The 18,643-nt window shown below is 38.0% G+C and overlaps 1 protein-coding gene across 1 annotated transcript; it reads right to left on the bottom strand.

The window, feature by feature from the left end:
* Positions 1 to 8,434: 8,434 nt before the first annotated feature.
* Positions 8,435 to 18,116, bottom strand: kcnj13 (potassium inwardly rectifying channel subfamily J member 13). The gene is made up of 3 exons (XM_010755068.3): positions 17,938 to 18,116; positions 12,860 to 13,422; positions 8,435 to 9,312 (listed from the first exon to the last, which is right to left on the bottom strand). The coding sequence occupies exons 2-3, from the start codon at positions 13,374 to 13,376 to the stop codon at positions 8,738 to 8,740; spliced, it is 1,092 nt and encodes a 363-aa protein (XP_010753370.1). The 5' UTR covers positions 13,377 to 13,422; positions 17,938 to 18,116; the 3' UTR covers positions 8,435 to 8,737.
* Positions 18,117 to 18,643: the final 527 nt, after the last annotated feature.

The raw sequence follows: 18,643 nt of genomic DNA, 5'->3' as shown, positions 1-18,643 counted from the left end.
TCTAATTTAACTAGTCACAGAGTAAGTAGCTTTGCTACGTTGCTGTGTGACTAGCATTAGCGTATAGGGGGGATTATGATACTACTGATTGTGATACCAGATTGTGATACTGTGAAAACTGCTCAATATTTTAGGAAATCTGCTTATTAGCTTTCTTTCTGTGAGATGAGAAGATGGATATTCATCTCATGTCACTGTGCTGAGTACAGAGCTGGAGTCACAGTGTACTTATCTTAGCTTAAAGGCTGTAAGCAGGGGGAAACAGCTAGCCTAACAATTAGCCTCTGTCCAAACTGAAGTACCTCTAAAGTTCACAGACATTTTTTTATATGGTTTGCTGTTTGTGTGCACATTAAAAAAGTTCTATACTTTGTGGTTGTAGTGAGTTCTGTAGACACTGCAGTGAAAGTAAAATGATTCTATATATCTGTTCATATACAGATTGAACAAACAAGATATGACATATTAATTTATGAACATAAGATGAACGTTAGAAGAGCCTGGCTGGCTGATAGTTTCCCCCGCCTCAAGTCTTACATTAAATTATGCTAAACTTGTCCTGATTCCAGATCTGTACTTAAAACACAGACATGCGATCATATCATATTATCATCTGACTCTCAAAATGAAACTTATATAAATTGGAAGTATCCTTTAAAAGCAGTGGACAGTCAGCAAGAAGTAGCTCTGGTTAAACCTTTTGAAGCACTCTGCACTTTCCTCAGTGAGGAAACATATATGTTACTCTGCATTTGTTTGTCTTGACATTACTCAGCAGTGTTACTAAATGTTAGAAGGACAGTGGCACAAATACGCACCACATCCACAACAAACCTAAAAAAATGTCATATCTATGTCTAGCACCTGCTCTGTCCCACACCTGATTCACTGCATATGTCAGAGTTTGTCAGCTCAGACTATTTGGGGTAAATTAACAGATGTACTGTATTGATATGAAAATGAAAGTAAAATGAAACATAAATAATATACAGCCTACAAAGCTGAAACATTTATTTGTATAACATATTACAATGATAAAATTAAATTAATTCTAAACTAATAATGACAAAGCACTATGTGTAATTAATTTGGAGCTCCAAAACTGTCAATATTGGAGTCTTAAGCAAAAGCTGAGAAACCCTGACACTAAGCTATGCTTAATGTTCGCATGCATCTGTAGTAATTTATTTAAGTTGTAGCATGTTCAAGTTATCATAACAAAACTATTCTATGTATCACCTTCCTCTCTGGTATTTGTTGTGGAAATTGACAATGTATTTTTTCATAAATAAAATAGCATATATTGTTATTTGTTTTAGCAGAGACCTATAAGTTGCCAAATATAAAAAAGGTCAGTAAAATCTATTTTTGGTCACTTGTAAAGATATTGTGTTGTTATACTCCCCGTTAGAATGGAAAAGGAGAAACACTAATAAAAAATATTAAATCTGTCTTATCACTCATGAACGTGCCTTTGAAACATTATTGGAAAATCATTCACTGTTCATACATATTGACAGTCCTTACACAATCCCTGATATCCATTGCTTATACTGCTTATCCTGTTTAGGGTCACTGGGGAATGGAGCCTATCTCAGCATGAGAACAGTAACAGTGCATTGCATGCTCTGGAGTGTGTACAACATTTCAGTATCCAGGTTGGAGGAAGATGAAACCAGTTGAGTTTGGAGTACAAACACCTAATAACATCAATGAAATTTGACACTGAGTTGTTTTTTGTGTTGAGTCACACCAAAAAGTTTGAATAAACGTCCCAAAAAGATTTAGTATTTTTAAAACTGAATTAACATGATTATTCCTGTGCAATTCATTCAGTTTTATTCAATTCAATTTTATTTATATAGTACCATATCATAACAGTGATATAATATACAATTCATAGTAAGTCTATCACCTTATTTGATACTAAATTAGCAGCAGAACTTACATAGCTAAGGGAATAGTGTGAAAGGAACCCAGAATATTCTCCAGAGACGACCTATTCAACTGGTGAGCCACATCCAGACTGCATGTAACATCCAAGTGGCCTAACATACAATAAATCTGATCTGACTAAATAAGTAAACAACATACAGTGTATGGAACTAACTGACGAGTGAGCCATGAATCTTTGTGTGACTTGAATTTTTTAATAAATCACACCATCACACCTGCTCCATGCTTCACAGTGGGAACTACACATGCAGATACCGTTCATTTTCTGCATCTCACCAAGATATAGTGGTTGGAACCAAAAATCTCAAATTGGACTCAGAATCAGAAGTACAGATTTCCACTCTCTCCTTTTTCTTGTTTTCCCCACAGTAGTGGTTTCTTTGCAGCAATTTGACTGTGAAGGTCTGATTTACGTGATGAGCACGTGACTGGAGAAGCTACAGTGGCTGTCACTAGACAAAAAAGGTCATCGTTGTGTTAGTGTATTTGTTGATTTTCACTAGCTGGTCTGCATGCTAATAAAAGTTAAATTAATAAGATTAGTGGTGTACGCCTAAAAGGCTAATGATTAGCATTTATTTAGCATTTAGTCTGAGCAAGCAATAGTTTTTGTGGGGTTTTTTCTATTCACAGTCAAAAACTGTAATGTAACTAAGGAACAGAAAGGAGAGGGGAGAGAAGCAGAGGTGAAGCAGCAAAACAAGAACAGTAGGAAGAAGTGGCCCAGGGAGTAGTAACCAAGGTATGTATTCATAAACGTATTGTAATATCATTACCAGTGTTGGGAGTAACGGCGTTTAAGTATAACGGCGTTACTAACACTGTTATTTTTTCAGTAACGGAGTAATCTAATTTATTACTTTTCTCATACTTGCAACGCCGTTATCGTTACTGAGAATGTAATGTGGCGCGTTACTACAATTAGGTTGAATGAAGCGCGAGGTGCACTGCTCTTTAGCGAAGCTATTATACTTCTCTCCATAGACATACATACATAGACCCCGCATTGAGCGCTGAATCATATGTCGACGTCGCCACCATATTGGATGTGGCAGATCTGCCTGTAAACTAATACCAGGAAATGGACTGAACTTCATAAAGCGCCTTTCTACAAAGTTCTTTAAGTTAATGTCTCTTATACACCCATTCACACACACTAATATATCTGGGAAACAAACAGGCACCAAAAACAACGTATGTAACTTTTAAAGTGATGATTATAAATGTTTACTCCTTATGTAAGCACCAAACCAACGTATGTATTTTTCTAATGCTGAGTGTTTACAGCTACTAATGTGTGTAACACTGTTACTGTGATAATAAATATTGAAATATTTATATTTAACATTTAATCTGTGTCTATAATAACCAGATCCTGAAATGTAGATGTGACATGAGGGTTTTCTGAATAAAGAGCACTAACGTATACATACATACACATACACACACAACACACACACACACACATATATATATATATATGTGTGTACACACACACACATATATATATATATATGTGTGTGTGTGTGTGTGTGTACATGTTCATCAATGTGAATATAAAAACAATTAATCAAAATCAGTTAAATGTAAACGTTGCAGCTGTAAACACTCAGCATTAGAAAAATACATACGTTGGTTTGGTGCTTACATAAGGAGTAAACATTTATAATCATGACTTTAAAAGTTACATACGTTGTTTCTGGTGCCTGTTTGTTTCCCAGATATATTAGTGTGTGTGTGTGAATGGGTGTATAAGAGACATTAACTTAAAGCACTTTGTAGAAAGGCGCTTTATGAAGTTCAGTCCATTTCCTTGTATTAGTTTACGGGCAGATCTGCCATTTCCAATATGGTGGACCCGTTGACGTATCGCGACCAACGACCAACCCGCTCAATGCGGCGTCTATGTATATGTCTAGGCTTCTCTCTACATTATGTCGTCTCACACATGCGAGGTGCGTTCAGCGACCATCGGAATGACTATGATGCCTTCATCAACGTGGGAAAAATGGAAATTCAGCGGAAATATAATAAAACTAAATAGTATTTCTTTCAAGAACAAATTAACCGTGATTAAAACAACATGGGCTTTCTAACAATATAAATGAAATAATAATTATACTAAATGGAAATTCTACTGGAATATTTTAAGGATATTAAATAAACATGTACTTTCTTTGAAAAAACATGTCTACAAATTTATTCTAGGCTATTTATGCAATAGTAAAAAAAATAGTGAAAAATTTAACAACCGCATTTCATATTCGGTTTCGGTATTCGGCCAACCATTTAATTTTTATTTGGTTTCGGCAGAAAATTTTCATTCAGTGCATCCCTAATTGTAGAACATAAAAAATAATGTCAGTTACTTTGCTGAGTAACTAATTACTTTTACAGTGTGGTAACTGAGTTACTAACGCAATTACTTTTTGGCAGAAGTAATTTGTAACTGTAACTAATTACTTTTTAAAAGTAAGATGACAACACTGATCATTACATTCTTACCTGGTCACAGCGCAATATGACCAACACCAATACAATACACAGAGGTATTTACATAGCACTTTGTTTTATATATGTGGGCACCTGTGGCTCAGGAGGTAGAGTGGATCGTCTACCAATCAGATGATTGACTCGATCCCCGGAGTCTGCATGTTGAAGTGTCCTTGGGCAAAATACTGAACCCCAAATTGCTCCCGAAGGCTGCGCCATCAGTGTATGAATGTGTGTGAATGGGTGAATGAGATATGTACTGTAAAAGAACTTTGAGTGGTCAGAAGACTAGAAAGGTGTTATATAAGTGCAATCCATTTAACATTTATATGTACAATGTAACTTACAGCGATGTTACTGAATCATTATATAAATATCAGATATCATGCAGCAATATTTTAACAATAATTAGACATGTTCAATTGTATGTTTACAGACACAAACACATGCATCCAGGAACATCCAGGCACTGGATTTTTATATATACAAATACCTAGGTGTTTACCTTAACAATAAACTGGACTGGTCAAACAACACAGACAACCTGTGTGCAGGACTGTTAAAAACCTTCTGTAAAACTGAGGTGGCATCTGTATTATTCTATGCAATTGTTTGCTGGGGAGGGGGAAGCTCGGAGAGAGACAGGAAAAAACTCAACAAACTGGTTAAGAGGTCCAGCTCTGTCCTGGAATGCCCCCATAGAGGAAGTAGGAGAGAGGAGGATGCTAGCAACGCTATGGGGACCTTAAACAGCTTCTTCCATAACATACTACTACTGCCACCATGTAAGAAGGAGCACTACCACAGATCCTTCATCCCAAGAGCACAGAATTATGATTATTTCACATAGAGCTCCAGATAACATTTTACCCTGATATTCCAACAAGTATACAAGTGGATGTGAGATTGCCATAGTTATGAATGCAGGATTGTCATTTGCATACAAATTGTGTTTATTAAATGTAACACACATAGATTTTCAACTGTGCAGAGGTGGACTTTAAACATGTGAATTAGCAAGTGTTTATATTTTGCGTAACTACACTATAACTGCCAGGGCTCGTATTACATCCATGCAATTGTGACATCAGCAGAATACACATGAACTTCTTCTCACTGCTTTGTGCTTTTGCTCACCGTTCATGATTTCTACATGCAAATACATTTGACAGTATAAATAAAGTATGCAGCTTAACTTTTGAGATTCCCTCAAAAGATAGACTTTTAGGTTTTCAGAGGGGCCCTGGTATTTTGGCATATTTAGCCTGCTGTGTTCAAAAATTTAAAATATAAATGATAATATTACAGTAGAAACAAAGCATTCATGTTAGAGCTAGTTATTATTTTTAGTTGTAGTGTGTAGGTCAGTCAACAGCTGGATCCAACTGCATATTTTGAATTGAACAAAATTAAAGTTATTTTAAATAAAATATGAAGGCCTCTAGTTTCATGTAGGTAAAATCATGATAATGCCCAATAGTTCCATGACAGTGTGTGCTTTCGCCACAAGATGATTCAGATGTGTGTTCTTAATATTCTACTGAACAGTTCAGCTTGATCATGTCTGTCAATGCTACATAGGCCAGTGTGAATTGAAAAGCATCCAACAAAGATGAGATGGAAACGAAAGTTAAATGTCTGACAAATGATGGTAAAGTCTTTGTGGCTTTGACTTGACAACAATAATCACAAAGATGGACAGTACAGATGGACAGATGTGTAGTACAGCCTTACACCAGCAGAGAGAAGCACATCCTCCATTCAGCACAGTATCTTGGTACCATAGTAATCATGAAGTAGCAGTAAATGTCACTTCCAAGCTTGTTTAGAAAATATTTATTTCATGTAATGTACACTGTACAAACTGCACTAAAGCATGTGAGATACATTGAGATCTCATCCGTCACAATCACATTTTGTGGAAAATTTCCTCTCTTATGTCTGAAGTCGCAACATGATTTCTTTTAAACCACAGAGATAACAGCGATGCTTTTCATGTCAACAGCCTTTAAAGGGACATTTCTACAACTTTTTGACGTCTTTCTAATTTCTAAACTTACTCTAAAACACTAAAGACATTTATTATGGTACAAATGAACATAATACATTTATTTCTGCTTTGCATAATGATTTAGGCAATGATTTTTCATAATAAAGTCATGAATCTATGAATCAATCAGCAGCATCAACATCATTCTATTAGTCACTACTGAGTCATATGTCTTTTTCTGCAAGTCAGTCTAATATTAGCTCACTTTAAGTCATGGATGTCTTTGTTCCAAAAGGCTTCCAATGAGTAACCTTAGCAGCTTCATATTGACAGAGGAATTACAACCATCTGAATGTTTGTTGTGATTGTCAGTTCATGTTGATAGTTTACAGTGTAATCCTTTAGTTGCTAGTCCACAAACATCAGTAGAGGAAATCATTGATCAGTAACATGAATGCCCTTTTATACAAGAGTCATCGCATTCTGTCCCTTGGTACTTTTTTAACACTTTATACCATTGAAACCTACTAAATCCATATTCATTTTTACAGGGCTGGCACTGAGGCATGTCTTAATTTAACTTCTCCTATGAAGTGGATGTTATATCAAGCAATCAAAGTGAATATTCACCTTGAATAGTAAGCATTTACTTTTAACACATTAAAATCTGACATATTGTTAAACTATGAATTGGCATAGTTTAACAATATGTCGGAGTTAAGTTAATTATCAAATGCCATCAAATCTACAAAAGGTTTAAGGACCATAACAGTGTTTGGATGGTTTCTGCAATTACCAAATGTTAGCATGCTAACACACTAACCTAAGATAGTAAACACAATCTGCATTTTACCGTTGAATCCAGATGTCTGGATTTCACATGTTCAGATAAACATGGCAGTTTTATATCAACCTTTAGCCTCTTTTAGGCTCGACATGAACACATTATATATGACACAAGTCCAGGATGGTTTAGTCCTATCAGTGGACATTTGGATTCAGCCATTGTCATTACTAGCAAACTAGCATGCTGACATTAGCATTCAGCTCAGCTCAAAGCATCACTGTGCAGACAGTGCCTCTAACGTAGCTGTAAACACAGGGTTGTCCAGGCAGGCAATGGGTTGTAATTACTTCAATATACTATAAAATTAGCATGCAGCACTGCTATCACCACACCATTATGACTATAATGACAGGAAAACACAGTGTTACTATTTCAAGTACAATAAGAATCAGTGACTCCCTGCTAACTCAATTCAAGTGTGACATAATGTGTTTTTAGGAGGCTTATCACCATCTGCCAGGTGCCAACCCTGTAATTTCCATGCATCATGCAATGGTCTTACCCTTTACATTTTTTTCATACTGCCTGTTAACCTTTGGGCAGACATGTATCAGACTTGAATGTGGTACTTCTGAATTTGTAGTTTATAATTTAAAATTGCCCACAATACATGGTTTAATTTGAAATGTTCTCAACTTTTATTATTAAGTTCAAAAAAGTAAAGTTGAATTGATCAAACCAAATTTCAGTAAATTTAGGTATGCACATTTAAAGTTCAAACTGTGATGGCAGAATGCATTTCAGATTCATTCTCCAAATCAGACACAGCTTTTTTGAAACACTACAGCCAAACTGCCTTAATTTGAGCATAGATAAATCTCTCATAAATGTTTGTTGTTACGATGATCACATAAAATTTTGCACATAAGGGGTTTTAGAAAAAACAAGTCAGGAATATTCAAATACACATTGGGCTTTAAGATGATGTTTATTTTTCTTAAAGCTACATTTAGCAATATTTTTTGGCCGCTTTAGGGTACACGACTGTCTTTAGAGATTTTTACAGAAAACAGCTGCCGACCTGCCAAATTTGCTAAAACACACACAAAAAACTGTAACATTGAATATTATATATATATTATATATAATTATAAAATATTGATTACTGAAACTAAACTGGAACTGAATTTGAAATTGATTGTGCCACCACAAATTAGATAAATATTTTCAAATATAGCTGGATCAAAGTCATCTTACGAACACAACTGAACTGGTAGGAAGCCAGTGGGGGATTTTACATTGAATGCTGCACGAGGGGCTCCATTTGAATGGAGGGAGGCGTTGAGGGTCCACAGCAGCATCCATGTCTGATATACATTTAATTTAAAATTATTTAATTTAGTAAATCTGAATTTATGTTTAAACAAGTACTTCCAGACAAAAATATCTGCCCCACTGATACCCTCCCTAGTTATCCCTCAAAAACCTATGAGACCTCCCCTTTAGCATCCTTACTCCATCCTGTCACTGCCATCACCATTGATCTGCACTACACAGTCCTTGTTCAAAGGCTCCTTTGAGTGGGCTGTATCAAAATTCTGGGTGCTCACCATGTATCTCCCTCGAGCATCCAGCCCCAAGGCGGGGACAAAGCGGCGGTCAAACTGGATTTCTTGGCGTAAGTACGAGGTCTTCTTCTGGCAGGAGTCTCCAGTTCCCTCCTGTAAAGCTGACAGGAAGACCACCAACTCAAAGTGCTTAGCCATGCCTTCACAGAGGGCGGGATAGAGGGGGCTACGACGATCTAGGGGGTGGTAAAAGGTCAGTGGGAAGATGAAGAAAGGACAGGGCTTCTGGCCCAGATGATCCAAATGGAAGTCCAGAGATGTCTGATGCAGGGCTTGACCTTCATGCTCCTCATAGAGCACAGCACTCACCTTTACATCAACCAGAGGTCGCTGCAGCAGGTTGGTGGCTCGTAGCATGAGGCATGTCTGGCCTTGGTGTTGGCCCACTACTGCCTGGGGGCTGAATTGAATGGCTCCTGCTCGCTTCTGAGGACGTGCAATCTTGGCTACAAATGCACCTGAAGGTTAAGACAACAAGACTTCAATGTAATAAAATGAATAGCAGATAGCAACAAAGGTAAAAGCACAAAATGAACCAGGCAGCAGATAAAGTTAACGTTCACCATGAATGAAGAGTCTGTATTGTCCCCATATTTGATTGATTCACAATGGCTGATTCATTACATTTCACTCCTGACTACGATGGAAATCTTTTTACCCAGCCTGCCAAACTTGAGCATTTAGCACAGCTATTAACACTTTTGCTTTTATATTTTGCTTTTATCTTTTGTTAAAATGGAAAATTGTAATGGTATGAAAAAAAACTCAGGAACAAACCAACCTTCTAACATATGGGGATAATAATAATAAATGTGTGTACTCATATGGAACTTTATTAGCACATTGCTCCATTAATATAACGCTATTATAACATTAGGAAATAATAACTTTATTAGCACATTGCTCCAACAATATAACGCTATTATAACATCAAACACTGTCCGTAACGCCAAATCAATGGGAGCCCTGAGCTTGTTTCTTCCTGACAAAGACACCTGAAGTGTGTTGCTTATGTCTAGTCTACTCCTTTGCCTTGTTTTGGTGGCTGTCACTGCAGAAAACCCCGCTTCACATAGATAGGATGTTGGAAATGGCAACAGGGTTTTCAGCGCTGTGTTAGTGATCTCTGGGTATTCTGCCATGACTTTAATCCAGAACACCGTCAGAGTTGTTGTCTCAAACACTGTTTTAAGGCCGCCGTCATTTGCGATCTCCAGCAGTTGGTCTTCTTCTTGCACGGACATGCTGGATTCAGCTGGTTTGTTGACAAATGGGTCACGTACCCATTCCTTGTTCGTTCATGGGTCCGTTGAGGTTGGGAAGTAGCGCTCAAACTCCTTTAACAGCAAAGACAGGTGATCGTGCACCAGCTTGGTGAGTGAGGGCGTAGGCTCAGTCTCACACAAAATCCCCGCTAATGTTTGAAACATGTCCAATATGCCTCTGTTCACGCGTCGTCCCCACAAATCCAGTTTGGCTTTAAATGCAGCTACTTTATCTGCCAACTTAAAGATAGTTGTCATTTTTCCCTGGAGTGACAGGTTGAGTTCATTGAGCAAGCTGAATATGTCACACAAATAAGCCAGTTTTGCGACCCATTCCTCGTCACTGAAATGTGCTGCCAGCGGTGACTTCTTTTCTGAGAGAAATCTTTGCAGCTGCTCTCGTAGTTCAAACACTCTGGCCAGTGATTTCCCACGAGATAACCATCTTATCTCTGTGTATAAGAGAAGACGTCTGTGCTCCGCGTCCATGTCCTCACAGAGCTGCTCAAACAGACGCGAGTTAAGCGCGTGTGCTTTGATGTGGTTAATAACTTTAACAACATCATTCATTACGCTGTTTAATTCTGGTGGCATTTTTCGGCTTGCAAGCATTTCCCTGTGAATGATACAATGAGTGGATTCACACTCAGGTGCAACCTCCTTAATCCGAGTAGTTAATCCAGACAGCCATCCGGTCATGGCAGCAGCGCCGTCGGTATATATGCCGACACAACAGGACCATTTCAGTTTTCCTGTTATGTAACCATCCAGCGATTTGAACAGTTCTGCGGCTGTGGTGTTGGTTTCCAATGATAGTGCACATAACAAATCCTCATGCGCATCCTCCTGATAAATATATCGCACATAAACAAGCAGTAGCGCTTTGTTGTCAACATCTGTAGATTCATCAACCTGGAGTGCGTACCACGGTGATTTATCAATCCTCTCCAACAACTGTGTCTCAATGTCTTCCGCTATTTCTTCAATGCGCCGAGTCACTGTGTTAACCGACAGAGGCACCTGTGATATCTTTGTAACAGCATCCTCTCCTAGAAGTTCACGGCAAATGTCTTTAGTGGAGGGCAAGATCAGTTCTTCACCAATAGTGAATGGCTTTTTAGCCTTAGCAATGCGATTAGCCACTAAGTATGATGCTCTAAGTGCATTTTCATTTACTGATGTGGTGGCCCTCAGTAATTTCTTCTGTCCTTCGTGTTCATGTTGTTTTCTTTCAAAATACTCCAGGGGCTTGTCTTTTATTCCTGGGTGCTTGGACTCTAAGTGGCGAATCAGTTTTGAAGGCTTCATTGCCTCATTTGAGAGCCGGTCGCCGATAAATCCATACTTCAAGTAGGACTCCTGGTACTGTCTGCTAAAAACTTTCTTTTTCTTGGAAGTAGGCTGCTCTTCTCTCTCTTCATTGTGCCTTTTCCCTTTCGCAAAGAAACTTTCCAAAGACGCCTGTTTCTTACTCATTTTGCTAGGTTAAATTTTGGTGCGCAAGTGAGGAGAATACGTCATTTCGAAATAAAAAAACGTTTCAAAATAAAAGACCGCTCGACTTAGACTGGGACTACAATAGAGGGGGACTTACTACTCTATCTACAGTTGGTAGGAGAAGAAGAAAATATTAAGTATGAATGCAAATAACAAAAGAGCGCGGAGAACATGTAGTAGGCATTGTAGCTTGTTGCCCGTGAAATCCGATGAGTCAATTAAAAATTATCAACCCAAAAATAATTAACAACTACCTCGCACAATTAATTATCTTTTGTAATTTACATTTATACTTAATATTTTCTTCTTCTCCTACCAACTGTGGATGAAGTAGTAAGTCCCCCTTTATTATAGTCCCAGTCTAAGTCGAGCTGTCTTTTATTTTGAAACATTTTTTTATTTCGAAATGACCGTATTAAATAAAACAGAAATAACTAATTAATTCTTGTGCGGCCCGGTACTGATTGATCTACGGACCGGTGCCGGTCCGCGGCCCGGGGGTTGGGGACCACTGTCTTAGATGACCTTTCACATTGTTTAAAAGCAGAGCTGTTTTAAAAAAAAAATAATAATCTTTAACATTCTTTACTTAACACAATTTCAAAGTAATAGCTTTAAGACCAATGTCATAATAACCTACTGTGTCATCATAGTCTTGGATCCTTCCATGTAAATGCAATATCATGCAATACCCATTTTGTCTTAATTAAAAGCTTTGAAACAATGAACTATTTTCAGTACACTTGCTTCATACTGGATCAGTATGGATTCATAAACCTTCACTTCTCCATTCCCAATTAAACGCTTATTGGGCTGAACATTAAGGCCACTCCGTAACACAAGGACAGATTTTAGGTTGATTTCTGTTAAATTGTGTTTCCTGAAGCTCGGCCCTTTGAGGTTGTGGGTAGGTCTTAGGTCAAGATATGGTTTGGTCACCCTAACTGGACGTCAGGTAAGGGAAGGTTTATTTGGTGTTAAGAATCACAAGCTTTGATTTATGATTGATGGAAGGGGAAAGACAAATTGATATGGAAGCAGAGACTGACAAAACTCATACACCTGTTCTTGTCCTTGAAGACTAACAATCCCCACTGAATGCAATGTTCTGGAAAAATAGCTTCTTAATATTTGGTCAATACAATAATTAGCTTAAATTGTGACTCCCATTGTCCCTTAGCTTAACTGTGATCTCAGAGTGGATATTTGTGGACAGAAGGTTTTAGCAATAGGGGAGTTGTACCTGTGATGAATGCTTCCAGCATGAGCCCTAGGAGCATCTGCACAGCTAGCAGTGCTATTGCACTTGGGCAGTCCCCACTGGGGAACATGGTGCCATAGCCGATGGTCAGCTGTGTCTCCAGTGAGAAGGAAAAGGCCGCAGTGAAGCTGGTTATGTGCTTCACACAAACCACATGCCCCTGTGGGGGGGCATCGTGATCCTGGACAGCCAGGTCTCCATTGAGATGGGCCAGCAAGTACCACAGGGAGGCAAACAGCAGCCAGTGAGCAAGGAAGGAGGCACAGAAGGCCAGTAGGACCCATCTCCAGCGCAGACCAACCAATAGTCCCCACAGGTCTTGCAGGGCAAGTAGCCAGGCTCTGCCTGAGGCCCCACGCCACAAGCCTGAAGTACACAGAGGAGGACGTAGTGCACAATGTCCATCTTTGGTGACCAAGCGCTGGCGGGGTGGAGAAGACAAGAGAGGAGAGGAGGAACCTTTGCCACCCAGAACACTACTGTTGGATTTGGTTGTCATGGTTGCAAATGATTCACAAGCAGGGTAGGTCAATGTGAAGATGATCCTGAAATGAAATGATAAAAGAGACATGCATTGTGGGAACGTTTGAGGAACAATATTCAGTCAATGCTTCATCCCTGTGTTTCCAACATTGAAGTAGATCTATGATGTGCTAGCCTAGCTTAGCACAAAGACTGAAAGCAGGAAGGATACAGCTTAGCTTAGCAAATTCAAAAGTGAAGTTCAGACAGTTCAATTCAGGCATTTTACATTTGCCTTTAACTACAGATTTAAATATCTCAACAACTGTTCATACCTTGTGCAAGAGGGACATCCTGCACATTGACCACATTTTTTTTATTCTCTCAACCCAGATTTTTAAAAATGGCAGCCCACAAAATGACTCTGTGGTTACTTGGTACAAATGATTTGCTGATTGACTGCAGATGAAAGGATGTCAGAGGGAAAGGATATTTTGCATTGTTCGAGTGTGTTTGCGCTGTGTTGTAGATGATAACAGTTTCACCTTGCATCACTATGACAGAATCCTGTCTACATTGAGTGGGTACCAGCTGCAGTGGAAAATGAAATCATGTAAGTACCTGGTTGAGTCGAGCTGAGCCGAGCTGTAACATTCAGTGGAAAACACAGCTTAAGATAGTGAACATGATAAACATCAGTGTGTTAAGCTTATCATTGTGAGCATGTTAGCATTGCTGACATCAGCATTTAGCTCAAAATACTGTTGTATGCTTTGCAGAGCCTCTAGCATGACTGTAGACTTTACACCCTTTTTCATGGGAAGGTTCAAGTGAAGTCATGAGTCAAAGTCAAGTTAAAGTCTTTTTGACTTTGTAAAATAAAATCTAAAGTCAGATTAATGACTTGAATCCAAGTCATGTGACTTAACTCCACACCTGTGCATTCTTGATCCCGAAGGGATAAAACCAAGGGAAATTTGCCATTCTGTAGCAGCAGCAAACGGACCACCTTTACACTTTTAGTCTCACTTTAGACTTATTTCAGATTTGATGGATTGAGGTTAGTGGTTATTCTAGATTAAGCTGCTGCCCTGGATGCACACACATGAAATTGATATCTATCTCATCAATAGTAAACAATCATATTTCCTAAAATGTGAAACTGTTTCTTTGAATCCAAAGCTTAAGTTGTACCTACAGGATCACCATGTATTTAATTAAAACAGCATGTACAGTATGTGTGTAGGACTAGAGAGCACCAGATGTATGTGAAGGCGCTCCTGACAGGCAGACAGCTAGAGTCCTGTCCTCGTCAGAGTTTCTATTTCTATGTCAATATTGTTGCCAGGAGATTAGAGCAGGTCCCAGCTGGGAATCTGTCTGAGGAACACAGCAACATGCAGAGTAGGAATGTGTCTTTCATCTGCAGGGAGCTTTAAACTTACTGCACTGCATGGCTCTCCACTCATCTTGTTCACCAATTACAATATATATGTATGATTGTTTTACGCATGCATTTACTATGCACTTGGAACTGCTTTTGATGCACTTGCTGTGAACTTTACATGGCTTTTAAATAGAAAAAACAGAGATAATGAAAAATTGAACAGAACTATAAATCCTTTGTCAGGGCATAAGGAGTGAAGTTAAAATTTTAAAGTTTGATAACATCACCCAGTAGCATTGTTTTGGAAGGTACACACACAAATGACAAAAATTACATATAATGAAGTACTTGATACTTTTCTAACTCATGTTTCAATCAGTTTAAACCTTAAAACACCAATGACTAAACTACTCTAAGTTATTAAATAAGACAATCAACATCAGACCACTTTATGTGCTTATCTGTGAAGCAAACACCAACCAAGTGAGGACTAATGTGGGACATAAGCTAAATTAACAGCAGGGGGAAAAAGGAGGGTGTTGGGTAAACGTGTAGTTGTTTTTGCTAAGAAGTTTGTCTTTATGCTGAGGCTGGGTGAAACAGCAGCCTGTTCGTCACATGAGAGCCATGTGCTGGCTGAGGCTTCATTGTTCTGCTTCTCAGTTTGTCAGAGCTGTCACTCTGTCAGTTGGGGTGTTTCTACACAATGTCACCAATGCTGCAATGCTATGCAATGCTTGCAATATAATGTAAACAACTTAAGATATACACATAGGTCTATTTCTATTGGCCTTTATTTGACAGTGACAGCTTGAAGAGTGACAGGAATGTGGGGAGAGAGAGATGGAGAATGACATGTGGGAAAGAGCCACAGGTCAGATTTGAACCCTGGGCTGCCGCGGCAAGGGCTGAGCCTTTGTACATGGGCAGATGCGCTACCAACTGAGCTAAACAACACCACATAGATCTATTTCAACATTATAACATTATTATGTAATGTAATGGAAAATGTAGAAGCACATCTTGTACAATGAGTAATTTTGCTATATATGAAAATGTTTTTTGTAAATACATGCTTTTTAAGGCAGTTTTTCAAAAAGGATGAATTAATACATCAGATAGTTTATCTCTTTGATTAACATGTATTTGTATGACAAATAAACATAATATAGTGTTGTATGTATTGTTATGAATATGAACTCTGTATAGTATATTTAATTGTACTGTATTGCCTAAACCTATGCTGTAAGTACACATTTTAATGATGTATGATTCTTTACATTTTTATGGCTTCAAATTGTAAAGATGAATGAATTGTTCTTATGTAATACAAACTGCTGAGTGACAAATACATGTGTACATTTTCACTACATATTAACATTTTAGCTGTAAGTTGCTTTAACATTACAAACAGATGACACAGCAGGTTGAAAGTGCAACATTGTCTCTGTGTTCATAAATTACATTATACATTACACTGAATTTGAGGAATACATTTATGACGAAAAATAATTGCAGCCTGGATTATATTGCCATGTTTTCCTGTTTGGGAAGTGTCTTTGTGAAAAAGTAACACTTTTACTTCAGGTCACTGTTGACTCATATTATTTATAATATTTAACCAAGACCACCTCATTCATAACCTTAACCTTGACCCTGACCTTGACCTTAGAGAATGTTGTATGGAAACAAATGTAATGCATAGTTAGTGAATGTTTTGCATTTCAACTACAACAAAATCAGTGTCTTTCTAATTATATGTCAAATAAAACTTGAAATCAGCTTGAATTCAAAGTTAAGATAGAAGATAATGGTGACTTTGCACATATGTTTATTGAAAACGTTTGCCATCTCATTCAGTGTAATTTTGTGGGCCAGTATGTTCTGTACAATATATTTCCTACAATATTTCCCTACAGTATGTTCCCTACAGTATGTTCTCCACAGTATGCTCCCTACAGTATGCTGTCAACAGTATATTCTCTTCATTATGTTCTCTACAATATGTTCCCTACAGTATGTTCTCTGCAGTACGTTCTGAAATAACTTTACTCATGCAAATCAATAGTTTATAAACCAAATTATTCAGAGACAGAATAGTGACACAGAGCTTGCTGAAAGTTAAAGCATAAACCTTTAAAAACAGATCACACCCAGGTCAGACATTCCAATCGTAGCATATCCAGTTTTTGTATGCACAGTTTGACAGAGTTTATGTTAAAAGCAGTGTATGAATTATACTATTTTTTTTTTTCAAATAATATTGTGAACTATGTTCGTAAATGATCCCAATAAAAAAACAATATGTTTTCTCAAGTACTGTGCTTAAGTATACGTTTTGATCATGCTTTGCTTGAATGAGATGTTCCCTGACTGTCTCTTTGTTTACTCTCCCATATATATATTTTTGATACTTGACTATGTGTAACTATGAACATGACCTCACTTTTATTTAAGTAAACTTTTGAATCCATAACTTCACGTTTGAGTATTCCAGAAAGTTTGACTTGAACTTAATGATATAATTATATAATATAATTAGAACTTAGTAATATAATGATGTTAACAGTTTTTTTCCTACATGTGAGTTGTTCAGATGTATGACAATGCAAACAAACAGCACTTTGTGTAACTTCTCTTCAGAGCGGAGGTCCCTGGGGCTGGGCTGGGAATTAGACTTACTGTAGTCATCTCCTAGTAATGATGGATATGTGTGACACTGCCTAGTAAGCCATTTTCCCATTTCTAAGCTGGCTGTGCTAATGTACAAGTTAAGAGAACAAGTGGAAATGTCTCTTTATCGACAACTCGGAGGGGTGCCAAAGGGTTTATGTAACATTCAGTCTGCAGCTGTTCACTTCGTCTATTCCCTGTTAACGCTACTTTATTACACATCAGGAATAGAAAAACAAATCTCATCTTCTGTATTTCATTGTAGTAATAACATGTAGGTATGTTATCTTGACTTTCAGATACATTTGTGTATGATTTTAACTGATAAAAAATAAGTTAGGAAACAATTTCTTTACTTTGTAATTAACAAGCCATAAAATGTCACTGATTCATTAATGTCACAGAACAAATCCTGCTTTGTATTATGGTGACAACATGTAGAATAACAGGCTCCTTAACAGATCAACAACACTGATCAGACCACAGTTGATCACTCATTGTGCTAGTATCAGGGCCTTAGCTCGGAGTTTGTACTCACCTAGAACTGCAGTTACGGCTAAACAAGGGCCCTATGACCTTTTCACCTAAGAGCTGTCAAGTTAGCAAAGGGGTCAAGGCAGTTGGAAAGAGTGCCACTAGTTCCTTGGAGGACAGTGTAAAATCCCAGAGGAGTCCCGAGCAAAGACTGATAGTGTTACCCCAGAGAGGTTTTCTCGGTGTGGGAGCCGGACTGAGCGTGGCGCTCTCTGCTCCTCCGATCTGCAGCCTCCAGCTCTGGGGCGAGGATGATTCAATTGGTCACATTACTCTGCATGGAGCCTATTAGTGTTCCCAGAAGACAGAAGACAGAGGGAGGGGGGATAAGAACAACACCTTGTCACAGTTCATTCAAAGAGCTGCTTGTTGCTGGTTGGTGTCCCGCAGCTGCTGCTGTGAGAAATTGGGTTTGTTGATAAGGCATTGCAACTCTGTGTGTAAAAGTGTGAATATATGAATGTATTTGTCTGCATCCTTGTGTTTTGTCCCCATGTTTTCTTCTTTCTTTATACATGTATTTTCTGAGGATACCTGTCATAATAGTAATACATCTTAAACGCTTAGTGAGAAAAATATAACATTGTGCACTTTCATTTCATACACATTTTCCTAAATTTCAATCTGGCATTCTGTGGAAATGTTTGGAATCTTTACTTTAATTTCAAATAAACATCTGTGAGTTTGAAGTATGTTTGCAGCCAAGCATT

This window comes from Larimichthys crocea, unplaced genomic scaffold, assembly GCF_000972845.2.
Source record: "Larimichthys crocea isolate SSNF unplaced genomic scaffold, L_crocea_2.0 scaffold408, whole genome shotgun sequence".
Classification (NCBI taxonomy): domain Eukaryota; kingdom Metazoa; phylum Chordata; class Actinopteri; family Sciaenidae; genus Larimichthys; species Larimichthys crocea.
Note: the sequence above shows the minus strand (reverse complement) of the source record. Positions and strands in the feature narration are given on the sequence as shown.

Bases quoted from the DNA above. Each gene is read 5' to 3' on its own strand.
- kcnj13 (XM_010755068.3), bottom strand. From the start codon at position 13,376: ATGACAACCAAATCCAACAGTAGTGTTCTGGGTGGCAAAGGTTCCTCC. The intron at 9,313-12,859 runs GTACAACTCCCC...CTTAACCTTCAG, and splicing joins GCTGGAAGCATTCATCACAG to GTGCATTTGTAGCCAAGATT.